At 43.7% G+C, this 26920-nt stretch overlaps 1 protein-coding gene across 4 annotated transcripts in view; it reads left to right on the forward strand.

The window, feature by feature from the left end:
• The window catches only part of LOC137379949 (E3 ubiquitin-protein ligase RNF123), a 536536-nt gene that overhangs the window by 72689 nt on the left and 436927 nt on the right, over positions 1-26920 (forward strand). For all 4 annotated transcript variants that reach the window (XM_068051365.1, XM_068051363.1, XM_068051364.1 and 1 more), the window contains 6 exons: positions 6051-6155; positions 6965-7090; positions 7545-7637; positions 10170-10243; positions 11638-11755; positions 11888-11978. In XM_068051365.1, coding sequence (XP_067907466.1) covers positions 6051-6155; positions 6965-7090; positions 7545-7637; positions 10170-10243; positions 11638-11755; positions 11888-11978 — 607 coding nt within the window. The remainder of the gene's footprint in view (positions 1-6050; positions 6156-6964; positions 7091-7544; positions 7638-10169; positions 10244-11637; positions 11756-11887; positions 11979-26920) is intronic.

Genomic DNA, 26920 nt, shown 5'->3' on the forward strand with positions numbered 1-26920 from the left:
ATTTTCAAAAGGCCTTTGATAGAGTACCACACAATAGAGTAATGAATAAGGTCAGAGAATGGAGAGTCAGGGACAAGTAGTAAAATGGATAGCTATCTGGCTTCAATACAGAAAGCAGAGAGTACATACGAACATACGAATTAGAAGCAGGAGTAGGCCACTCAACCCTTTGAGCCTGCTCCGCCATTCAGTAAGTTCATGGCTGAACTGATTACTCTACATTTCCACCTACCCCCCGATAACTCTCCACCCCCTTGCTTATCAAGAGTCTATCTACCTCTGCCTTAAAAATACTCAAAGACTTTGCTTCCACTGCCTTTTGAGGAAGAGAATTCCAAAAAGTAGCTGTAAAAGATAGTTATTCAGAGTGGCAGAAGGTGGGAAGTGGTGTTCCACCAGGATCAGTGCTGGAACCATTGTTCATAATTTATATTCATGATTTAGACTTTTGAAATCAGAAACAAAATTTCGAATTTTGCAGATGGCACCAAATTGGGGAGGGGGTATAGTCAATAGTGAGGAGGACTGCAATCAACTACAAGAAGATATTAACAAATTTGCAGAATGGGCATGTAATTGACAAATGGATTTCAACCTAAATAAATGTGAGATATTACATTTTGGCAAGAAAAATAAGGAAGTTGCATGTTACCTAGAAAATAATCTAAGTGGGGCAAATGACACACAACTTGGCAAGTATTGTGAACTGAGAGGAGGATAGTGATAAACTTCAAGAGGTCATAGGCTGGTGGAATGGACGGACATGCAGCAGATGAAATTTGATGCAGAGAAGTGTGAGGTGAAACATTTTGGTTGGAAGAATGAGGAAAGGCAGTATAAGGGATGCAATTCTAAAGGGGTGCAGAAGCAGAGGGACCTGGGGATATATGTGCACAAATCATTGAAGGTGACAGGGCTGGTTGAGAAAGCAGTTAATAAGGCATACAGGATCCTGGGCTTTATAAATCTAGGCATGGAGTTCAAAAGCAAGGAATTTATGGTGAACCTTTATAAAACACTGGTTTGGCCTCACCTGGAGTCTTGTGTCCAAATTCTGGGCACCACAAGAATGGTTCCAGGGATGAGGAAATTCAGTGATGAGGATAGATTGGAGAAGCTGGGACTGTTTCCTTGGAGAAGAGAAAGTTGAGAGGAGATTTAATAGAGATGTTCAAAATCATGGATCTGGACAGAGTAGTAAGGGAGAAACTATTCCCATTTTTGGAAGAGGGCACCGATTTAATGTGATTGGCAAAAGAGCCAGAGGCAACTTGAGGGAAAAATATTTTTACGCAGTGAGTGGTTAGGATCTGGAATGCACTGCCCGAGAGTGTGGTGGAAGCCAATTCATTTGTGGCTTTCAAAAGGGAATTGGATAATTATCTGAAGAGAAGAGATTTTCAGGGCTATATGGAAAAATCATTGGAATGGTACTAGCTAAGTTGCTCTAGCAGAGAGCCAGCATGTGCACAATGGGCTGAATAGCCCCTTTCTATATTGTACCCCTACTATTTCTATGAAGAGCCAAGGGATCTTGGAGTACAAATACCCACGTCACTAAAAGCAACTACACAGGTTAATGAGGCCATAAGAAAAGCCAACCAAGCTCAAGGGCTTATTTCTAGAGAAATAGAACAGTAGAGAAGTTATACTAAACTTGTAACAAGCCTTGGTTAGATACACCTGAGATACTGCATACAATTCTGGTCGCCATATTATTAAAAAAAGATACAAAGGCACTGGACAGGGTGCAAAAAAGATTTACAAGGATAATATCAGAAATTGGGGGATATAACTATCGAGAGAATGAACAGGCTGAGTCTCCTCTTGAAAATAGAAGGCTGAGGAGCAAGTTAATAGAGGTCTCTAAAATTATGAAAGGTTTTGATAGAGTAGATTCAGAGAGAATGTCTCCACTTGTGGGGAAGAGCAAAACTAGAGGCCATCAATATAAGATAGTCACCAAAAATCCAATGGAAAATATAAGAACACAAGAAATAGCAGGAGTAGATCATCTGTCCCATTGTTCCTGTTCCGCCATTCAAACCAATCATGGCTGAACTTAGGATTCAACTCCACTTTTCTGCCTGCTCACCATATTCCTTAATTCCCTGAGAGACCAAAAATCAGTCTATCCCAGCCTTAAATGTATTCAACGATGGAGCGTCCATGACCCTCTGGGGTAGAGAATTCCAAAGATTCACAACCCTTTGAACGAAGTAAATTTGTCTCATCTCAGCCCTAACTGATCAGCCCCTTATCCTGATACTGTGCCCCCATGTTTTAGTTTCCTCGACTAGTGGAAACAATCTCTGTGTCTACTCTATCCAGCCCCTTTAGAATCTTGTATGTTGGGGGAGTTACACCCGGTTTCCTGGCCAGTATTTATCCCTCAATCGACATCACAAAAGAGCAGATTATCTGGTCATTATCACGTTGCTGTTTGTGGGAGTTTGCTGTGTGCGATATTGGCTGTTGCGTTTCTTGCATTACAGCACTGACTACATTTCAAAAGTACTTCATTGGCTGTAAAGCGCTTTGAGACATCCAGTGGTTGTGAAAAATGCTTTATAAATGCAAGTCTTTTTCTTTATTTTCACGCTGGCATTGTCCCTTTAATCCCATGGGCTTTAATGTGGCTAACAGGTCTATTATGTGGTACTTTGTCAAACACCTTTTGATAGTCCATATATACAACATCAGCTGCACCACCCTCATCAATGCTGTCCATTACTTCATCAGGAAGAATAGAAAAACTGTGTAGTGTTTAAATGAGAGAGATTGAAGAACTTAGTACAGAGGGATCTGGGTGTCCTGGTACATGAATCACCAAAGGTTAGTATGCAGGTACAGCAAGTGATTTGGAAGGCAAATGGAATGTTGGCATTTATTGCAAGTGGAATTGTGTATAAAAGTAGGGGAGTTTTACTGCAGCCGTACAGAACCTTAGTGAGACCACGTCTGGAGTACTGTGTACAGTTTTGGTCTCCTTATTTGTGAAAGGATATAATTGCATTAGAAGCAGTTCAGAGAAGGTTCACTCGACTAATTCCGGGAATGAAGGGCTTATCTTGTGAAGAAAGATCGAGTAGGTTGGGCCTATACCCTTTGGAGTTTATAAGAATGAGAGGTGATCTTATTGAAACTATAAGATCCTGAGGGAACTTGATAGAGTGATGCAGGGAGGATGTTTCCTCTTGTGGGGGGAGACTAGAACTAGGGACACAGTTTAAGATGGTGATCCATTCAAAAATACGAATTAGGAGCAGGAGAAGGCCATTCGGGCCTGCTCCGCCATTCAATAAGTTCATAGCTGAACTGATTACTCCACATTTCCACCTACCCCTGATAACCTTCCACCTCCCCCGAGATGAGAATTTTTTTTTCTCAAAGGGTTGTTAAGGCTGAGTTAGATAGATTTTTGATAGGGAGTCAAGGGTTATTATGGGGGGCAGACAGGAAAGTGGAGTTGAGACCACAACCAGTTCAGCCATGATTTTATTGAATGGCGGAGCAGGCTTGAAGGGCTGAATGGCCTACTCCTCCTAAGTCCTGTGTTCAATGAGATCACCTCTCATTCTTCAAAACTCCAGAGAGTACAGGCCCAATTTACTCAGCCTCTCATCATAGGACAGCCCCTTCATCCCAGGGACCTATTTAGTGAACCTTCGCTGTATCGCTTCCAATGCAAGTATGTCCATTCTTAAATGGGGAGACCAAACCTACACAAGCTACTCCAGATGTGGTCTCACCAAAACCCTGTACTTATGCAGCAAGACTTCCTTATTCCTGTACTCCAGGCCCCTTGTAATAAAGGCCAACATGCCATTTGCCTTCCTAATTGCTTGCTGTACCTGTATGTTAACTTTGTGTCCCTTGTACAAGCACACCCAAGTCTCTCTGAACATGGACACTTACAAGTTGCACACCTTTTAAAAAATATTCTGCTTTTCTATTCTTGCAACCAAAGAGAATAACTTCACACTTCCCTACATTATGCTCCATCTGCCATCTTGTTGCCCAGTCATTTACACTGTCTGTACCTCTTTGCAGCTTCTCTGTGTCCTCCCCACAGCTTACTTTTCCACCTACGTTTGTATCATCAGCAAACTTAAGATACATTATTCTCTGTCTCTTCATCCAAGTCATTAATATAGATTATAAATAGCTGATGCCCCAGCACTGATCCTTACGGCACTCCACTATTCACTGCCTGCCAACTTGAAAATGCCCTGTTTATGCCCACTTGTTGCTTCCTGACCCTTAACTAATCCTCTATCCATGCTAATATATTACCCCCAACTCCAGGAGCCCTTATTTTGCCTATTAACCTTTTGTGCGGCATCTTATTGAATGCCTTTTGGAAATCCAGGTATACTTCATCTACTGGTTCCCCTTTATCTACCCTATTAGTTGCATCCTCAAAAAACTAATAGATTTGTCAAACAGGATTTCCCTTTAGTAAAATAAAAGCGAAATACCGCAGATGCTGTAAATCTGAAATAAAAACAAGAAATGTTGGAAATACTCAGCAGGTCTGGCAGCATCTGTGGAGAGAGAAGCAGAGTTAACGTTTCAGGTTAATGACCCTTCTTCAGAACTTTTCCCTTTAGTAAAACCATGTTTGATTGTTCTAATCATACTGTGCTTTTCTAGGTCCATTTTTCAGACTTCCTTAATAATAGATTCCAGCATTTTCCCAACAACTGATAGGCTAACTGGCCTGTAAGTCACTGTTTTCTCTCTTCCTCCTTTCTTGAAAAGCTGTGTAACATTTGCCAACTTCCAATCTGATTGGGCTGTTCCCGAATTTAAGAAATTTTGGAAAATCATAGTTGACGCAACCATTATCTCTGTAGCTATCTCTTTTAGAATGCTAGGATGTAGGCCATCAGGTCCTGGAGATCTGTCAAATTTTAGTACCTTAAGTTTCTCCAATACTTTTTCTGTTCTGATATGAATTTCCTTAATTTCCTCACACTTTTTAACCCCTAAGTTACTGTCTATTTCTGGTATGTGAAGACCGACACAAAATATTTGTTCAATGCCTCTGCCATTTCTTCATGCCCCATAATAATTTCTCCTGCCTCTGCTTCTAAGGGACCAACTTAGCTACTCTTTTCCTTTTTATATACCTATAAAAGCTCTTACAATCTGTTTTTATATTTTTCAAAAGCAACTTCTTTACCCAGAGGGTGGTGAAAATGTGGAACTGGCTACCACAGGGATTGGTTGAAGTTAATAGCATAGATGCAGTTAAGGAGAGCCTAGTTAAGCAATTGAGGGAGAAAGGAAGATAGAGTTAGATGAGGAAAGACTGGAGGAGACTTGAGTGGAGCATAATCGCCAGCATGGACTGGTTGGGCCGAATGGCCAGTTTCTGTGTTGTATACCTTATGTAATACTGTAATAACTGGCTGCCTACTGTCCTGTCCTGCCCTATATCTGGGTCTCCTGCCCTGTGTCAGGATGTTCTGCCCAGCCCTGTGTTGGAGTTCCCTGCCCTTTGTTGGGGTGCCCTGGTATGCTGCTGCTCTGGAATCGTCTGGCCCTGTCCTGTTTTGCGGTGTGTTGAGCTATATTTCCAAGTATATATGTTTTCCCTTTCCCATGGCATGATGAGGTGGAGAGTTGTGAGCCAGCTACCTGTATCCTATAACTTTGTGACATGGCCACAGGGTTATACAGCAATACCCCTTTGTAGTTAAAGATAACAGGACTACTAATGTGCTAATTTCTCTCTATATTATCTTGCACAGTAATGATCCCATGTGTGGACTGTAAAAGGTGCCACATATTGATGCATTGAAGAGATTTGTACTTCTCTATCAGGCACTGTACAGTCAGCCAGTACTTAACCCCTGTAATTCTTGCTCTCAGTTATAACATGCATGCATATTTGGTCCTTAATCTTTCATGAGATTGGTTCATATTCTAAAACGTTGCAGTCACTGCATTGGTGTCTGTGAGGGATGTTTCAGTGAGATGTGTTTAGGATTGTTAGTGTGTCCTACACCAGAGGATCAGTTTGTCATGTGATCTTTTTAAAGGAGGGGAAACTGACGGAGCAGGACTCGGCATTATGGCAAGCCCAGGGGGAGCCCACTGTGCTCATTACGCTAGCGCATATCTTCAACCGCTTTGCACCCCTTATGGCAAGTACCTAATTATTTTCCCTAACAGTAGCAGAAACATCAAGGAAAGCGTGTCATTTACGTGGGCCTACTGCTCAGTCACCCCATGTGCACTAGGAGCTGCTGGCAGCAACAACATGCAAACTCTGTAATCTTTGCCCAGTTGCACTTGTTCAGAAGCTGCAAACGCAATTCTAAAGCAACTGCGCATGCCTGGTTAATGCAGTGTTGCATTTATAACTTTTGTCAGTTTGGTTGGGCATTTCTGAATGTTAGAAGGAGGATCCATAAATGCCAACAGTGAGCAAATATATTTTCACCACTATGGGTGGGCTGAACCAAGAGTATGGACTCGAATGGTAAGGGCTGCTGGCTGGCTTAGATTTGCTGTCAGCAGCAGCACTTTGTGTCAAACGCTCCCAGTGAACTTGCCTCTCCAAAAGAGGTGCCTGATCACTCTGCCTTCAGTGGCACTAGACTTGGGTCCTGAGGGTTGCCTCTGATTGTCCTAAACTACTCTTACTTTCAAGGGAGCATTACATATTTCAGTGGTGTGAAACATTGAATTTGAATAAAAGCTCCTGTAAGATTATTTTGGCTGTTTATAATGCTATTTTCAGTCACCTTGTGTGCCTGATGTCTTTAACTGTTGGTTGTTATTTCTGTTTCTCTCCTTCCATCCTACATCCGTCACTGATACCCACGTTGTTTCTGGCAGCATTTTACAGTATCATCATGACTGATACCTGACGTTGAAAGTGGTTCCTGGAAGAGGCAGATCTGTTGGTGCTTTTTTGTGTCTCTAATTCACGAATGTTTGTTATTAACAGTGTAAAGTTTACCTAGTGGAAGATGTGTTGATGACCTATTTCCTGGGTATATTGGAGGGAGGTGGGGCAGTGGATGAACACCCTCTGATTCAACACTTACTGGACATCATGTGGCTCCTCATGGAGGTGAGTGCATATGGCTTCAGATATGGACTTTATTGATGGGATTAGGAAGGAAAAGGGGAAAGTCAACAGCTTAACCATTTCATGGGGGAAGTGCAGAGCAATGACTTTTGCCCTTCACTGGGTTAGCACTTGGTCTGTACTAGTGCCCCACTACTGGATTAGTGTACTGTTCAGTCAGTACTGTGCCTGTCTGTGAAATTAGTGCGCAGTTCTGTCTGTACCCTTATCTGTCCATCAGATAGTGCATTATTCAGTCTGTACTTGTACTCCTGCATTGGTTTAGTGTACTGCTGGCTCTGTACTTGTGCAATTCCATCAAGTTAATTTACCTGTACTCTGACCCCTGCCTGAGATAATTCACAGTATTTTCAAGCTTAGGTAGAGGTGTTTAATTCTGCAGTGCACATTCTGCTTGTGACTCAGACTCTGTTTTGGTTGATTTCTTCTGTTACAGGATTATGAAGTCCAGGAGTGTTTGAAACAGCTGATGATGTCACTGCTTCGTGCATACAGATTTTCTCCCATCATTCCTGATTTAGGGCTACAGGTGAGGCCTTCCCATCTTGTAAGGCAGCAGTGTCTAATCATTTGGAGCAGGGAGCCGGATCCATGTGCCATAACCAGTGAATGGACCACACAAAACTGTGAGATTCCTAAACGCACAGTATGAGGACTGCCATCCTTTCCCGTCCCCAGACATGTAGAATCAAAGCTCTTCCAAACACAACATTTCAAATCTCCCCAACAGAATTGTAACATTTAAAGTGAAATTAAAATTGTTTAACATCAATCCAGTTATTGAACAATACTCAGCACAAACAGTATGTTTACAGTAATTATAAACTTTACTATTCTCAATGCCAAAAGCAACAAAGGCGCTGTTCCTGCACTAACCCATAACATAAAATTGGTCCTTGAAAGACAGTTGCTAAACTTGTGTGGTGAAATGTTCCTCAGAACCTTTGCCTAGGCCAGTATGTCTGCTGGCTTCACACTGACTGTTGAGCTGAGCACAGGTAGCCAAGTAAAACCCACAATTGGAAGACCTTGGCCATAGAGCTGTCTGCCAAAGAAATCATCATTGTTCCCTCTCACAGAGCCAACCCACCTCTTTACCCTGTACACAGCTGTCAATCAAATTTGTAACTCCCAGAGGACCCGTAGCATGTCAGTCATGTAGAATTTTGGTCGCAACTGCATGGTAGGATCTACAATAGATGGGAATTAACACATTGTCCAGCAACCTATTTAGAACATTGCATGATAAATTGACACCAGAAACTCAGCAGTCAACGCACATAAGCATAGTAAACCCTCTTTTGTTTGACAGGGACAGAACACAGATGCATAGCAATACTGTTGATAAACTGCAGTGTAATGTGTAATCGTGTAAGTTTCAGAAACTGCTAGCTGTACCTAATTTTAACCCTTTGTGTACTGTAGATTCAAGAATTCAATTAAAAATCTAACTAAAATTTGCTTCATTTTTGTCAGTTTCTAGCTGCTGTATTATTTACCCAAGACATTGTGTGTACATGATATAAGCAAGTGTTAAGATGCTTATAGTAGCTCTACAGGAAATAGCAGAGGCTCTGATGAAAATCTTACAACATCCTTGGATCCTCTGCTATGCATCTGTGAAACAAAAGAGAATTGGAGAGTTTCCAATGTAACACTTCTATTAAAGAAAGGAAAAACCAGGTAACTAAAGACCAGTCAACCTAACATCTTTAGTGGGTATTCTTCTGGAGGCCATAAATATGGGATATAATTCATACTCTCTTTTTTAAAAAAAAGTTAATTAAGGGTAGCCAGCGTAAAAAGGCAAGTTATGTCTGACAAATTTAATAGAGTTCTTTGAGAAAGTAGTTACTGCTGAAGGAAATTCTGTGGACGTTGTGGATGTTATGTTCAAAAGACACTCGATATGCTGTAAAGCAGTCTTGTCGATGAAATGAAGACAAAGTGCTGGAAATACTCAGCAGGTCTGGCAGCATCTTCCAGCATTTTTCTGTTTTTATTTCAGATTTCCAGCATCTGCAGTACTTTGCTTTTATTATAGCATGGATAGGAAGGTTGCTAAATGGCAGCTACAGAGCAGTGGTTAATGGGTCTTTGGGTTAGAGGGATGTAAACAGCAATTTTCCCCAATATTTGGACCATTGCTCTTAAGGTGTATAATTGATATCAAATATCAAAATTTGCAGAAATCGCAAAAATAGGGAATGTGGTTAACTGAAAAGGAATTGTAAGCAACTTCAGGAGGACAATGACAGTTTAGCAGATTAGGCAGATGTTTATTGGATGAAATTTAGTCTGGAGAAATGAGGTAATATATTTTTGGAAGAAGAATAAGGAGAGTAAATATACATTAAATAAAACTTCAAAGAGGAATAGAAGAGCAGATAGATTTAAGATTTCTCGACAAAGAGTAGAAAGTGAGAATGCAAGTTGATAAAGCAGTTAAAAATAAACTATCGGATCCTTGGTTTATAAATGAGGGCTTAGTGTACAAAAGCAGAGAGGTAAAACTAAACCTCATTGGCTTGGCTGCAATTAAAATGTGTCCAGTTTTGGACTTAGGAAGGATGTCAAAACCATGGTGAGAGAACGGAACAGGTTTCCTAAGCTTATATGCAGTTTCAGCTTTGAGGAAAAACTGGGGCTCCATTTCATTAGATCAGATAAGATTAAAAGGAGACCAAATAGAGTTATTCAAAATTATGAAGGATTTTGTATGTTGTGCATAGGGAAAAATTATTTTCGTTACTCAATGACTCAACAAACTGGAGGGTGAGGTTAGGACTATTGATTATTTATGGTCATTAGGTTGTAGAATACCTTACCAGAAGTAGTAGTAGAAGTAAAATGCTAATTGGCTTTAAAAGAGAAGTGCATAAATATATCACAAAAATTAAAAGGTAAATGATAAAAGTCGGGGAAATGGGACTAAGTGGATAACAGAGAGCTGGCACAGACAAGATGGGCTGAATGGTTTTCTGTGCTGTAACAGTTTATGATGCTAATCCTTTTTGTGACTCTTAGTGTGCTAACAGGATGTCTTTGTGTCTCTTTGCAGATCCATTATTTGCGCCTTAGCATAGCTATTCTGAAGCACGAGAAAACCAGGAAGTATCTGCTCAGCAATGTCTTATATCCTTTTAAATCCAACTGTGCTTGACTCTGTTTTATTCTTCTGGTTAACTGAGTAGGAAAAATACTTAAAAAGAACCCCTCTGTTTCAGCTATCCTATATGCTATTTTCTTAGTGAACAGGCAGACAGGTAACTGCGCCAAAGGTCTAGCTAATGCTATAGTGTTAAATTGCTGCTAGAAGGTACATAATAACAGCCCATTGTAACATTGTCTCTAAATTTCCATCTGTCCTTTTGGGAAGTGCTTGGTTGCTCCCCAATGAAGGGGCCTTGGTGGTTTTTAGACCAGGGTCCATTGAATCTGGTTTCAGTGGGTTGCTCCACCTCCCTGTTACTGCACAACTGTAGTTGGGAATGCCGAGGATGAAAAGCAAAATGTTGCATGTTACTACTTCATAAAATCTTCAACATTAATGCAAATGAATTACTGCAAACAGCTGGAGGCACAAACGAAAGACACTGGAGTTTTCATCAGAAGCCACAGTCAAAGTATGTTAGAGAATGTACTTATGTATTTCTTGTTTTTTAATCAGTGAGTGAACCCTGAATGATGGAGTGTAACTGTTAGTAACATTCTATAGCAGTTTTGGCTATTTATTTAAGATTACATTCAAAAGGTATGGAGCACAGTATTATAGTGTCTTTAAAAACCTCAAGTATAACATACTCTGTCTATGTGCACACCTTTCAAAAACAAAGAATTTTTGTCCAAGATGCAGCTTAGTAATGGTTTCTTTAATTTGGCCAAAGTACATCTGGGGTAAAAAAAACCCAGCATCAATGACTAAAAAAAAATTGTGGCTTACTTTTTACAATAGTTACAATTGGCCACTTGCCTGGCCTAGATATCCATGTGGCATTGGGGTCAAGCTGTTTCATTCAAACATAAATTTCATATGGAATTGGTTAAAATATATATTTGCTTGGCAGCTTCTTTAGAGTTTAATAAACAATTACTTAAATTTGTTTGGCTTCAAATGTTTATGAAAATGATTTCTTAGCCTCTGTGTCCTTCTTTAAAACCTGCTTCTGTACCATAAACCTGCAACTGCTTGTCCAATAAATTCTACATGAGCAGTGAAACTGAAGTTGTGTTGTCCTCTGTAAAAGAACCCCTTTCTAAACAATTGGTATGTCTAAACTTTTCAGTCTCAACCCAAAAGCCACTGAGAGATCAGGCCTGTCAGCCAGCCTGAAATGTTCTATCCCTTTCTCTGGCTGAGGTGTGGAAAGGACACAAAGTGGTCTAGCTTAGGGGTCAGGGTGGGTGGGTGTGGTGGGTTGGGGAGGTTGTTGTAAGGAGGTGAAAGGAAGATGGTCATTTGTGTATTTGATATAACTTCTTGTGTTCAGTAAGAACTGGCATCCCAAGGACCCTTAACTCAAGGCCACATTTGATGTGCTGAGATCAGTGGTGTTTTTTTTCATTAAGACCCCCCTTCGAGTGGAGGAAGCAGGGTTAGAAGAGCTCATTCCCACCACTTGGTGGCCAACCAAGTTTGACAAAGAGGTGAGATCCTTTGTTCTTCATTCCGCTCTTTGCTGGTGAATAAAGTCCCCTGTGGATAGATTCAGTTGAGTGAAAAATTTCAAAATGATTTGCCTTATTTTAAGAGAAGATGTCCTCACTTTCTTCCTTCAGGGCAAGGAGGTGAAGGAGGAAAGTGCAGAGGAGAGGCTGAGACGTCGGGCCTATGAGCGTGGCTGTCAGCGATTAAAGAAACGTATTGAGGGTAAGTACTTAATGTAGAGCTATGTGAAGAATGTTAATGACAGAAGCCATTTCCACGTAAGAGCACTTGAAGCATTGTTTCTGTCACCAGTGAGACAATCAGTGCCAGGTTCTTTCCCCCTGCCCTAGAGAGCTTATTCCTTCCTTGCATTTTCTTGTCATTTCTTCCTTCCTCTTCTAAACGTGCTGACCATAGTTCCATGAGTGCCAATACCTCACCCTAGGGAGTATTCTTTATGTGGGAATCTTGATAGTGAATGCCAAAAGAGTATTGAACTGTGTTGGGGAGCCATGAGGACGGATAAGCTAGATGTCCTCCCTCACCTGTACTTACCTTCGTATATGACTGTTGCTCAGTACTACTTCTCACCTTTAGACAGCAATGTAGTAAATGTACATTGGTGTACTACTACAGTGAAGAGACAGTCAGAGTGAGGCTCACTTATGCTCGATCATTGCTGAACTGGTAGCATTCCTGCCTCTGAGTCAGAAGGTGCAGGGTTTGAAACCCATTATGGCCAGTCCCACTAAGTGGAAACCAGAACTCTGGTTCTGAATTCTGGGTTGGCATCCAGTGGTGGGTGTGGGTGTGTTTGCCCCTAAAGATGCAAAAAAAAAAATGCAGCTCTGCTGGCATATACCAACAAAATTGTTGTAGCAGGCTGGCTGTCATCCAGGCTCATACATGAATCAGAAATGAAAAGGTTACAGAGATCCATTGACAATCTGGTGGGTAAAGGTTACAGGACTTTATTGAGCTAGAGAGTAAAGGTTACCAGGCTCCATCAATACTCTAGAGAATGAAGGTCACAGGGCTCCATTGATGGTCTGTAGGGGATTCCACTATATATTCTGCCAAGGCTACAGCTGGGCTCAAATGCTTCTGTTGGGATTCCTGGTTACTATCTGTAATTGAGCAGAAGTTGTTTACAAAGATAAGTTTTTTATTTGTTCTTGGGATGTGAGCATCCCTGGCAAGGCCAGCATTTATTCCCCATCCTTGAGAAGGTGATGGTAAGCCATCTTCTTGAACCAGTACAGTCTATGCAGTGTAGGTACACCCACAGTGCTGTTAAGAGGGTGTTCCAGGATTTTGACCCAGCAACATTGCATTATGTTTCCAAGTCAGGATGGTGTGTGACTTGGAGGGTAACTTGCAGGTGGTGGTGTTCCCATGCACTTGTTGTCCCTGAACTTTTAATTTTTTCCCTTTTTATTCTTCACAGAGAGTCTTTCCTTCTGAGGTAGAATTCCATGGGCATTGACTGCTCTCTGGCACCTCTCCCAAATGCCCAGTCTGTATTCATGGACCTAGATAGTGGGCTGCAGCAGGCTATTCCATTATAGAACGCAACAGAGACAAGCTTGTCCTCATCCAGTGTCCACACTCACCCTTTCCAGGAGGGATAACTTGAACAGTGATCAGGAGTGAGAACTGACATTTACCTCATTTTGGTTTGGGGCACTGAGGGTCAGTAACGACATCAAGAACATAGAATACTTTAAGAACCCAGTCTCTCACATCCGGTTGATAGATTATAGAATGCGTTTTATAAAACAGCATTGGGATTATGCACAAATGTAGATTTCAGCTCTCTCCATGGTAACTGCTAATTGCTACCAACAGAACCCTGATTTGCTGAACACTATTTGCATAAATTATCATCTTCATTATAAACGATTAAAATCCTGTCGGGTAGCAAGTACTGAATCAGCTGCTTCAAGCAAACAGGCAGTCAAATCATCATTAAATTTTGATTTGTTAGACTGTCGTGAAATTCATAGTGCTGACTATCTTCCTGCCATTATAATAAAAGCAAAATACTGCGGATGCTGGAAATCTGAAACAAAAACAAGAAATGCTGGAATCACTCAGCAGGTCTGGCAGCATCTGTGGAAAGAGAAGCAGAGTTAACGTTTCGGGTCACTGACCCGAAACGTTAACTCTGCTTCTCTTTCCACAGACAGTTCCGAAGAAGGGTCACTGACCCGAAACGTTAACTCTGCTTCTCTTTCCACAGATGCTGCCAGACCTGCTGAGTGATTCCAGCATTTCTTATCTTCCTGCCATTGCCTGCTGAAAGTGCAAAAAATCTTTCTTCACCCCCACAGCCATATGTTTTTGTCCCCTCTCCCAGCTTTGGGACCAAAAAACAATTTGAGCACTTACTGCAAGGTTCGGGCAACAAGAATTTAGCAAGTTGTAATGCATTTTGCTGTCATATTGAAAGCAATGAACTAGTTTGACATATTCCAGCCCTGGTTTCAAACATCTGTGACTAACCAATTTAGTTGGAGGGGTTGGGGAAGGGGTTCAGGTAGAGAAACCACCGGGGAATGGGGGCTGTAGGAGTAGACTGATAAATAACACTGTTACGACCAACCGCTCAAGTCAAAGCCCCCAATCAACTATATGATTCTGATTGTGGTGGGAGAAACAGACTGTTGATTCGGTCCTGTCCCTCCACAGATCGCCTAACATATCATTTTTAAACTTTGCAAATTAAAGAAAGACCTAACCAAATTGTACCATCTATCGACCCCCGAATGAAATTAACCAAACCAGGTGTTCTTAGCTCAACAAATTAACTGTTTAATTAGAAAAACTAAATTCTTAAACACTACTAAGATATAAACAACATTTAAAATAGAAAAAATTAGTGTCCTTGCATATTTACGCTCCTGCTGAAGTGAAATCTTCCAATGTGGCACAGTCCAAGGTTGCATGAAGTCCTCACAGCCGTCCGATGGAAAAAAAAGGTTCTTCAACAGTAGAACAGTCCATGGTCTAGTTCAGCAGTTGAATATATGCTCTTCTTTTCGAGCAATGAATTTCAACAATTACAGTTCAGTAGTTAAGGGAATTGGTTATTTTCTTTTAAGCAATTAATCTGGCTTGACATCAGAATTCTGAGGGTATAATAAATAGGGTTTAAATAAACTGAAAGTGCTCTCTTTTCCTTCAGTATATGCTGGCTGACAGTTTTTCAACTAGTTTCAAATGCCAATCGGCAACAATGTATCTCTCGATCCTCAGTCTCTGAGTGGCTGTATTCCGGGCAACCAAAATGTACTCTTTGAATCGCAGTCTCGGAGTGGCTGTATCCCGGGGCAGCAAGAATGCATTCTTTGACTCAGTCTCTGGAGCTTGTTGCCTTAAAACAGTACTGCTTTTCCAGCCTTAAAGGCATACCGCATTCTTCCTGGAAAAAAAAAACTACAGGATCATAACACAATGTAGGGAATGGAAAAGGCAGGGCATAAGTTGGAGGAAAATAATGGCTGGCTCAGAATCTGTGTAAATAAAAATATGGGAGAGAAAAGTGGGCTAAAATACTATCCTTGATAAAGGATAGAGAACTTGCACTCCAAGTGTTCTTTTTTCTTTTGGGCCTCCTTATCTCGAGAGACAATGGATACGCGCCTGGAGGTGGTCAGTGGTGTTTTAGTCGCTGTGAGGCAACTATGGAGTGACCTCTCCATGGCGCATGCCTGGGCAAATTTATGGAGGTTGAGAGTTGCCCAGTCGTCAAAACCCCCCTCTCGGCCTTTCTGGTGGGGTCCAAAGGAGTGCAGGACACGACGTTTGGCACCAGTATGGCTGCAGGAACTGCCGGAAACATGCCAAAGGTGACACATGACCGCCTACGGGGTTCCGCTCCGGATTTTCTGTTAGGGTTTACTCCCTTAGCCTTGGTCTCTCCCGAGACGCCCACAAGGCAGTGGGGTTGTTGGGGCCCCTACACAGGTGTAGGATGGTGCCGGTGGGAGGAGGGGATGCAAGGGGGAGGGGTAGAGGGAGGGGGTGGGGGGGGGGGGTGCAGGGGAAGGGGGTGCGGGGTGAAGATGGTGCGAGGGGGGGGCGGGCTGGGACGGGGTTGTGAGGGGGTGAGCTGAGAGGGTGGAGCAGGGAAGGGGACGGGGGTGGGAGGGGGGGGGGGGGGGGTGGAATCTGGTGCAGGTAATAAGCCATTTCCTCAGTGCCCACCATCGACGTCCGGAAAGCTCATCCACGTCCTTCGGGAGGTGAAGCATCATTTGGCAGACTTAGAGGTGATTACATTTGCTAAGGGTTTTTTTTCTGCAGTGGTTTAAATAAAGGCATGCAGCATTGCCGACAGTGCGCTGCAGATGCTCTCCGAGCCATCTCCCGCGGGCGCTTTGAAGTTGCGGCCGGGGGGGCCGTTCGTGGATGTTTTGGGTGTTCGGGGCACCTTTTCACAGGACTTCTCTCGGGTCCCGCAGCTCCTTCTTCACCTCAATGGACTTACCGCATGCCGTGGCTGCAGACACTCTGGACTCCAAGTGTTACTGCTACATTTTCTCCCTTTTTCCTCGCTGATGGCGGCGCAGTGGTTAGCACTGCAGCCTCACAGCTCCAGCGACCCGGGTTCAATTCTGGGTACTGCCTGTGTGGAGTTTGCAAGTTCTCCCTGTGTCTGCGTGGGTTTTCTCCGGGTGCTCCGGTTTCTTCCCACAAGCCAAAGACTTGCAGGTTGGTAGGTAAATTGGCCATTATAAATTGCCCCTAGTATAGGTAGGTGGTAGGGAAATATAGGGACAGGTGGGAATGTGGTAAGAATATGGGATTAGTGTAGGATTAGTATAAATGGGTGGTTGATGGTCAGCACAGACTCGGTGGGCCGAAGGGCCTGTTTCAGTGCTGTATCTCTCTAAACATTGCTGAGGCACAGATCATGGGCACTGATTACTACTGAGGTAGGGTTCCGCTGGCACTGATTATTACTGAGGTCGGGTTTCATGGGCACTGATTATTGCTAAGGTGGGGTTCCACAGGCACTGATTATTGCTAAGGTGGGGTTCCACGGGCTCTGATTATTGCTAAGGTGGGGTTCCACGGGCACTGATTATTGCTAAGGTGGGGTTCCACGGGCACTGATTATTGCTAAGGTGGGGTTCCACTGGCACTGATTATTGCTAATGTGGGGTTCCACGGGCTCTGATTATTGCTAAGGTGGGGTTCCACGAGCTCTAATTATTGCTGAGGTGGGGTTCCACGGGCACTGATTATTGCTGAGGTGGGGTTCCACGGGCACTGATTATTGCTAAGGTGGGGTTCCACGGGCTCTGATTATTGCTAAGGTGGGGTTCCACGGGCTCTGATTATTGCTAAGGTGGGGTTCCACGGGCTCTGATTATTGCTAAGGTGGGGTTCCACGGGCTCTAATTATTACAAAGGTGGGGTTCCACGGGTTCTGATTATTGCTAAGGTGGGGTTCCACGGGCACTGATTATTCCTGAGTTAGGGTTCCACTGGCACCAAATATTGTTAAGGTCGAGTTCCACGGGAACTGATTATTGCTAAAGTAGGGTTCCACGGGCATGAATTATTGCTGAGGTAGAGTTCCACAGGCACTGTTTATTGCTAAGGTAGGGTTCCAGAAGCATAGATTATTACTGAGGTTGAGTTTTGAGAGCATGGATTATTACTAAGGTTGTGTTCCATGGGCTCAGATTATTACTGAGGTAGGGTTCCACTGGCACTGATTATTACTGTGTTTCAGGTTCCATGGGCACCAATTATTGCAAAGGTAGGGTTCTACAGGAACTAAATATTACTAAAGCAAGGTTCCACAGACATGGATTAATTACTAACGTTGGGTTCCACGGGCTCGGATTATTGCTGAGGTAGGGTTCTACGGGCACTGATTATTACTGAGGTAGGATTCCATGGCCATGGTTTATTGCTGAGGTAGGGTTCCCCAGGCATGGAATATTGCTGAGGTAGGGTTCCATGGGCACCAATTATTGTTAAGGTAGGGTTCCACAGGAACTGATTATTATCGAGGTAGGGTTCCACAGGCATGGATTATTGCTGAGGTAGGGTTCCATGAGCATGGATTATTACTGAGGTCGGGTTCTGAGAGCATGGATTATTATGAAGGTTGGGTTCCATGGGCTTGGATTATTGCTAAAGTAGGGTTCCACGAGCACTGATTATTGCTAAGGTAGGATTCCACGGGCATGGATTATTCCTGAGCTAGGGTTCTACAGGCATGGATTTTTATCGAGGTAGGGTTCCGTGGGCATAGATTATTACTGAGGTAGTGTTACTATACTCTTTCAGGCAGAGAGTTCCAGACCCCCACCAATCTCTGGGTAAAGAATATTATTCTGAACTGCCCTCTAATCCTTCTGCTCATTTCTTTAAATCCATGACCCCTGGTTATGGACCCGTCTGCGAATCAATTCTATCTGGGCTCTTTGTAATTTTATACGCCTCAATTTAATCTCTCCTCAGCCTCCTCTTTCAAAGAAAACAACCCAGCCTATCCAATCTTTCCACGTAGCTAAAATGTCTCCATGCCTGGCAGTGTCCTTGATAATTTCCTCTGTAGTCTCTCCAGTGCGATTGTCAAAGAAACTGTAGTAAAATAATCAGACTTGGCACGGGGAGTACTCGCAACCGACTTTTATTAACTTGTGCACAAGGAGAACAAACACAGTAGAGCTCACATTGAGACTCAGTGCGATGTTCTGAAGAATTTCAGTAAAACAATGGCAATTATACTATTCTGCAACCAATAATCTTACAACAATAGTTCAATCCTTAATTTGCATTCTAAAGCACCAATAATACTACCATTCAGTTTTTGCTCTAAACGAATAAGATACAGTAATTTTCAATCCTTCGTTTACATATCTATCTCACCATTGGCCTTGCAGCTGGTACAGCGCAATAACAGAAAGAGACATTATGCTTCAACAACACTCTTCTTATCTCATCACCCAGACATGACACATTCCTAAGGAACAGTTAGTGCGGGAAATATACTGACCAGGCAAACCCACACCCCTTGTCTGAGGGTGGCTCACCTCAGGTTCCACACGATCACATCCTTTCTGTAACATGGTGACCAAAATTGTACATGGTACCTAGTTCCGCTGTAAGTAGTGATTTATATAGTTCTCGCATAACCCTCCTGCTCTTATATGCTCGGTCTAGGCTAATGACGGAAATTATCCCTTTTGCCTTCTTGACCACCTATCTACCTGTCGTGTTACCTTCAGGAATCTGTGGAGAAGCAGTCCAAGGTGTCTTTGTTCCTCAACACTTCTCAGAATCCTATCATTCCTTGTGTATTATATTGCCTTGTTTGCCCTCCCAAATGCATTACCTCACACTTTTCAGGATTAAATCCCATTTGCCATTTTTCAGCCCACGTGACCAGTCCATTGATATATTCCTGCAGTCTACAGCTTTCTTCCTCGCTATCAACCAAATGACCAATTTTCATATCACCTGCAAACTACTTAATCATGCTCCGTACGTTTAAGTCTAAATCATTGATATGTGGCAGGAAAGCTAGGGGCCCAGGGCAGAGTCCTCTGAAACCCCCTGGAAACAGCCTTCCAGTCACAAAAACACTTCTCAGCCGTTACTCTTCGCTTCTTGCCACTGAGCCAATTTTGGATCTGACCTGCCACTTTCCCTTGAATCCCATGATTTTTTAAAACTTTCTGACCAGTCATGTGGAGTCTTATCAAAAGCCTTGCTAAACATCATGTAGACTATACCAAACATGTTACCTTCATTAACCCTCTTGTTAACTCCTCAAAAAATTCATTCAAGTTAGTTAGACAGACCCTTCTTTAATAAATCCATGCTGACTGCCCTTGATTAATCTGTGTCTTTCTAAATGACTATTTATACTGTAAGAATTTTTTCCAATAATTCACCCACTACTGAGGTTACACTGACTGGCCTGTAATTACTCAGGTGTCCCTTCCTCCCTTTTTCAACAATAGTACAACATTAGCTATTCTTCAGCTCTCTGGCACTGCACCTGTAACAGTGGGTGACCGTTTTGGAGTTAGTGACCATAATATAGTAGGTTTTGGCATAATCATGGAAAAGGATAAAGATAAAACAGGAGTAAAAGTTCTAAATTGGGGGAAGGCAAATTTAAAAAAACTGAGAGGTGACCTGGCGAAAGTGGACTGGATACAGCTACTTGAAGGAAAATCAGTGGCGAACCAGTGGAGGCATTCAAAAGTGAGATACTACAGGCACAGTGAAGGCATGTTCCCACAAAGACAAAGGATGGTACTACCAAATCTAGAGCCCCCGGTTATCTAGAAGCTTACAGGGTAAGTTAAAGTAGAAAAAGAAAGCTTATGACGATCGCAAAAATCTTAATACTTTAGAAAGCCTAGGGGAGTATAGAAAGTGCAGGGGTGAAGTGAAAAAGGAAATGAGAAAAGCAAAGAGAGGACATGAAAAATTATTGGCAGGTAAAATCAAGGAAAACCCAAAGATGTTTTATCAGTACGTTAAGAGCAAGAGGATAACTAAGGAAAGGGTAGGGTCTGTCAGAGATGTACAAGGGCACTTATGCGTGGATGCAGAGGATGTGGGCAGGGATCTTAATGAGTTTTTGTTCTCTGTCTTCAGAAAAGAGAGGGTTGATGTAGACATTGCAGTTAAAGAAGAGGAGTGTGAAATATTAGATACGATAGCATAATGAGAGAGCAAGTGCTAGAGGGTCTGACATCCTTGAAAGTGGATAAATTGCCAGGGCCGGATGGATTACATCCCAGGTTGTTAAAGGAAGCCAGGGAGGAAATAGCGGATGCACAGAGGATCATCATCAAATCCTCATTAGATACAGGAGAGCTACCAGAGGATTAGAGGTCTGCGAACGTTGTTCTTCTTCTTTGGCCTCCTTATCTCGAGAGACAATGGCTAAGTGCCTGGAGGTGGTCAGTGGTTTGTGGAGACAGTCGTTGTGAGGCGACTATGGAGTGACCTCTCCATGGTGCATGCCTGGGCGAATGTATGGAGGTTGAGAGTTGCCCAAGCATCAAAACCCCCCTCTCGGCCTTTCTGGTGGGGTTCGAAGGAGTGCAGAGCACGACGTTTGGCACCAGTATGGCTGCAGGAACTGCCGGAAACATGCCAAAGGTGACACATGACCGCCTACGGGGTTCTGCTCCGGATTTTCTGTTAGGGTTTGCTCCCTTAGCTTTGGTCTCTCCCGAGACGTGTTGTACCATTGTTTAAAAAGGGTGCGAGGGATAGACCAAATAATTACAGGCTGGTCAGTCTGACCCCGGTGGTGGGTAAATTGTTAGAATTTATTCTGAAAGACAGGATAAACTGCCACTTAGAAAGGCAGGGATTAATTAGGGATAGTCAGCATGGATTTGTTAAGGGAAGGTCATGTCTTACTAACTTAATTGAGTTTTTTGAGGAAGTAACAAGAAGGATTGATGAGGGTAGTGCAGTGGATGTGGTCTACATGGACTTTCATAAGGCAGACTGGTCAGTAAAATGAAAGCCCATGGGTAAGAGTAGAATGTGGTAGGTTGGATCCAGAATTCGCTCAGTGACAGTAAACAAAGGGTAGTAGTCGACAGATGTTTTTGTGAATGGAAAGCTGTTTGCAGTGGCATTCCACAGGGCTCAGTGTTGGGTCCCTTGCTGTTTGTGGTGTATATTAATGATTTGGACTTAAATGTGGGAGGCATGATTGGGAAATTTGATGATGGCACAAAAATTGTCCGTGTAGTTGATAGTGAAGAGGATAGCTGTAGACTCCAGAAAGATATCTTTGGTTGGTTGAGTGGTTGGAAAAGTGGCAAATGGAATTCAGTCCAGAAAAGTGTGAGGTAATGCATTTGGGGAGGGCAAATAAAGCAAGGGAATACACAAAAAGCAGGAGGATATTGAGAGGGGTAGAGGAAGTGCGAGACTTTGGAGTGCATGTCCACAGGTCTCTGAAGGTGGCAGGACAGGTAGATAGAGTGGTGAAGAAGGCATGTGGAATGCTTTCCTTTATTCGCCGAGGTATAGAATTCAAAAGCAGGGATGTAATGCTGGAACTGTATAAAATGCTGGTTAGGCCACAGTTGGAGTATTGTATACAGTTCTGGTCACCACATTACAGAAAGGACATAATTGCTCTGGAGAGAGTACAGAGGAGATTTACAAGAATGTTGCCAGGGCTCGAAAGTTGCAGCTGTGAGGAAAGATTGGATAGACTTGGGTTGTTTTCCTTAGAGCAGAGGAGGCTGAGGGGTGACTTAATTGAAGTGTGCAAAATTATGAGGGGCCTCGATAGAGTAGACAGGGAGGACCTGTTTCCCCTAGCTGAGAGGTCAATTATCGGGGGCACAGATTTAAGGTGATTGGTAGAAGGATTAGAGGAGACATGAGGAATAACTTTTTCACCCAGAGGGTGGTAGGTGTCTGGAATTCACTGCCAGGAATGGTGGTGGAGGCAGAAACCCTCAATTCTTTTAAAAGGTAGCTGGACATGTACCTGAAGTGCTGTAATCGGCAAGGCGAGCGACCAGGTGCTGGAAGGTGGGAATAGATTGGGCTGCTAGTTTTTTTTGTTTTTCAGCTGGCACAGACATGACAGGCTGAATGGCCTCCTTCTGTGCTGTCATTTTTCTATGATTCTATAGAGGATTGGAAAATTATGGTCAGAGATTCTGCTATTTTCTTATTTCCCTTAACAGCCTAGGATGGTTTTTAAACTTTCATGGCATGTGAGCATTATTGGCAAGGCCAGCATTTATTTCCCATCCCTAATTGCTCGAGAAGATGGTGGTGATGAGCTGCCACCTTGAATCGCTGCAGTGCATCTGGTGCAGGTACTCCTACAGTGCCATTAGGAAGGGAGATCCAGGATTTTGACCCAGTGACAGTGAAGGAGTGGCGATATAATTCCAAGTCAGGATGGTGCATGGCTTGGAAGGGAACTTGCAGGCGGTAGTGTTCTCATGTGTGAGCTGCCCTTGTCCTTCTAGGTGGTAGAGGTTGCGGCTTTGGAAGGTGCTGTCGAAGGGGCCTTGGCAAGTTGCTGCAGTATCTTGTATATGGTACACACAGCTACCACCATGCATCGGTGGTAGAGGGAGTGAATGTTTAAGTTGGTGGATGGGGGATCAAGCATACTGCTTTGTCCTGGATAGTGTCGAACTTCTTGAATGTTCTTGCAGCCACACTCATCCAGGCAAGTGGAGAGTATTCCATCACACTCCTCACTTATGCTTTGGACAGGCTTTGGAGAGTTAGGAGATAGGTTACGTGCCTCAAAATTCCCAGCCTCTGACCTTCTCTTGTAGCCACAGTACTAATATGTTCGATCCAGTTCAATTTCTGGTCAGTGGTAACCCCTAAGGTGTTCATAATGAGGGAATCTGTGATGGTAATGTCATTGAATGTCAGGGGAGATGGTTGGTGATGGTCATTATCTGGTGCTTGTGTGGCCTGAATATTAGTTTCCACTTATCAGCTCAAGCCTGAATGTTGTCCAGGTCTCGGTGCATATGGACACGAAATGCTTCAGTATCTGAAGAGTTGCAAACGGTGCTGAACATTGTGCAATCATCAGCGAACATCTTCTGATGGAGGGAAGGTCATTGATGAGCAGCTGAAGATGGTTGGGCCTAGGACACTATCCTTTTTTTCTTATTCATTCATGGGATGTGGGCGTCTCTGACTAGACCAGCCTTTATTGCCCATGCCGTTACCCATCCTGAGGAGCTCCTGGACCTATTTCCTGGGTCTGAGATGATTGGCCTTCAACAACCACAACCATCTTCCTTTGTGCTAGGTATGACTCCAACCAGTGGAGAGTTTTCAGCTGATTCCCATTGACTTCAGTTTTGCCAAGCCTCCTTGATGCCACACTCGGTGAAATACTGCCTTGTTGTCAAGGGCCATCACTCTCACCTCCCCTCGAGTTCAGCTCTTTTGTCCATATTTGGACCAAACCTGTAATGAGGTCAGGAGCCAAGTGGGATCCCAAACTGTGTATCAGTGAGGAGGTTATTGTTGTGTAAGTGCCGCTTGAAAGCACTGTCGACAGCTTCCATCACTTTGCTGCTGATTGAGAGAAGGCTGTTGGGTCGATAATTGTCTGGTTTGGATTTGTCATGTTTTTTTGTGAATAGGACATACCTGGGCAATTTTCCACATTTCTTTGGGCCTGCTTATTTATCCAATCTCAAGGATGCTAAATATCTTAATATTTCCTCATTCACTATATTTATCCCATCCAATATTTCACACTTCTCCTTACCCACAGTGTTTGCTTCGATCCTCTCTTTTGTGAAAACAGTTGCAATGTACTTATTAAGCTCATGTCTTCCACCTCTAAATGCACGTTATCTTGTGGGTCTCTAATTGGCCCTACTCTGTCCTTAGTTATCCTCTTTCTCTTTATGTATTCATAAAAAGTCTTTGGTTTTTTGTTGATTTTACCTGCCAGTATTTTTTCATATTTTCTCTCTGCTTTCCTAATTTCCTTTTTAATTTCACCCCTGCACTTCTTTAGGCTTTCTGGTGTGTTGAGCTTTTGGCATCTGACATGAGCTTTCTTTTTTTTGCCTTATCCTACTCTGTATGCTCTTCGATATGCAGGGGAGTCTAGATTTGGAAGTTCCGCCCTTTTTCTTTGTGGGAACGTATTGGTTCTGAATCTTCTTCAGCTCCTCCTTGAATGCCTCCCACTGCTCTGCTACTGATTTACCTTCCAGTAGCTGTTTCCAGTCCACCTTTACCAAATCACATAGCTTAGTAAAATTGGCCTTTCCCCAAATTAAAACTTTTGCTCTTGGGCGATCTTTATCCTTTTCCATATCTATTCTAAATCTAACTGAGTTATGATCTTCTTTTGGGCCTCCTTATCTCGAGAGACAATGGATACGCGCCTGGAGGTGGTCAGTGGTTTGTGAAGCAGCGCCTGGAGTGGCTATAAAGGCCAATTCTGGAGTGACAGGCTCTTCCACAGGTGCTGCAGAGAAATTTGTTTGTTGGGGCTGTTGCACAGTTGGCTCTCCCCTTGCGCCTCTGTCTTTTTTCCTGCCAACTACTAAGTCTCTTCGACTCGCCACAATTTAGCCCTGTCTTTATGGCTGCCCGCCAGCTCTGGCGAATGCTGGCAACTGACTCCCACGACTTGTGATCAATGTCACACGATTTCATGTCGCGTTTGCAGACGTCTTTATAACGGAGACATGGACGGCCGGTGGGTCTGATACCAGTGGCGAGCTCGCTGTACAATGTGTCTTTGGGGATCCTGCCATCTTCCATGCGGCTCACATGGCCAAGCCATCTCAAGCGCCGCTGACTCAGTAGTGTGTATAAGCTGGGGGTGTTGGCCGCTTCAAGGACTTCTGTGTTGGAGATATAGTCCTGCCACCTGATGCCAAGTATTCTCCGAAGGCAGCGAAGATGGAATGAATTGAGACGTCGCTCTTGGCTGGCATACGTTGTCCAGGCCTCGCTGCCGTAGAGCAAGGTACTGAGGACACAGGCCTGATACACTCGGACTTTTGTGTTCCGTGTCAGTGCGCCATTTTCCCACACTCTCTTGGCCAGTCTGGACATAGCAGTGGAAGCCTTACCCATGCGCTTGTTGATTTCTGCATCTAGAGACAGGTTACTGGTGATAGTTGAGCCTAGGTAGGTGAACTCTTGAACCACTTCCAGAGCGTGGTCGCCAATATTGATGGATGGAGCATTTCTGACATCCTGCCCCATGATGTTTGTTTTCTTGAGGCTGATGGTTAGGCCAAATTCATTGCAGGCAGACGCAAACCTGTCGATGAGACTCTGCAGGCATTCTTCAGTGTGAGATGTTAAAGCAGCATCGTCAGCAAAGAGGAGTTCTCTGATGAGGACTTTCCGTACTTTGGACTTCGCTCTTAGACGGGCAAGGTTGAACAACCTGCCCCCTGATCTTGTGTGGAGGAAAATTCCTTCTTCAGAGGATTTGAACGCATGTGAAAGCAGCAGGGAGAAGAAAATCCCAAAAAGTGTGGGTGCGAGAACACAGCCCTGTTTCACACCACTCAGGATAGGAAAGGGCTCTGATGAGGAGCCACCATGTTGAATTGTGCCTTTCATATTGTCATGGAATGAGGTGATGATACTTAGTAGCTTTGGTGGACATCCGATCTTTTCTAGTAGTCTGAAGAGACCACGTCTGCTGACGAGGTCAAAGGCTTTGGTGAGATCAATGAAAGCAATGTAGAGGGGCATCTGTTGTTCACGGCATTTCTCCTGTATCTGACGAAGGGAGAACAGCATGTCAATAGTCGATCTCTCTGCACGAAAGCCACACTGTGCCTCAGGGTAGACGCGCTCGGCCAGCTTCTGGAGCCTGTTCAGAGCGACTCGAGCAAAGACTTTCCCCACTATGCTGAGCAGGGAGATTCCACGGTAGTTGTTGCAGTCACCGCGGTCACCTTTGTTTTTATAGAGGGTGATGATGTTGGCATCGCGCATGTCCTGGGGTACTGCTCCCTCGTCCCAGCACAGGCATAGCAGTTCATGTAGTGCTGAGAGTATAGCAGGCTTGGCACTCTTGATTATTTCAGGGGTAATGCTGTCCTTCCCAGGGGCTTTTCCGCTGGCTCGGGAATCAATGGCATCACTGAGTTCCGATTTGGTTGGCTGTATGTCCAGCTCATCCATGACTGGTAGAGGCTGGGCTGCATTGAGGGCAGTCTCAGTGACAGCATTCTCCCTGGAGTACAGTTCTAGGTAGTGCTCAACCCAGCGGTCCATCTGTTTGCGTTGGTCAGTGATTATGTCCCCCGATTTAGATTTGAGGGGGGTGATCTTCTTGATGGTTGGCCCAAGAGCTCTCTTCATGCCATCATACATTCCTCTGATGTTTCCGGTGTCTGAGGCCAGCTGAATATGACTGCATAGGTGTTGCCAGTAGTCGTTTGCGCAACGCCTAGCTGTTCTTTGTGCAGTACTTCTGGCTGCTTTAAGTGCTGCGGATGTTAAATCGCTGGGGGCTTTCTTGTAGTTCAAAAGTGCAATGCGCTTAGCGGCTATGACAGGTTCCAGCTCTTCATTATGAGATTGAAACCAGTCTGCATTTCTCTTCGCACTTTTGCCGTAGGTGGTCAAAGCTGACTCATAGATGGCGTCTCTGATGTGGGCCCACTTGG

Source organism: Heterodontus francisci, chromosome 19 (genome assembly GCF_036365525.1).
Source record: "Heterodontus francisci isolate sHetFra1 chromosome 19, sHetFra1.hap1, whole genome shotgun sequence".
In the NCBI taxonomy this organism is placed as follows: domain Eukaryota; kingdom Metazoa; phylum Chordata; class Chondrichthyes; order Heterodontiformes; family Heterodontidae; genus Heterodontus; species Heterodontus francisci.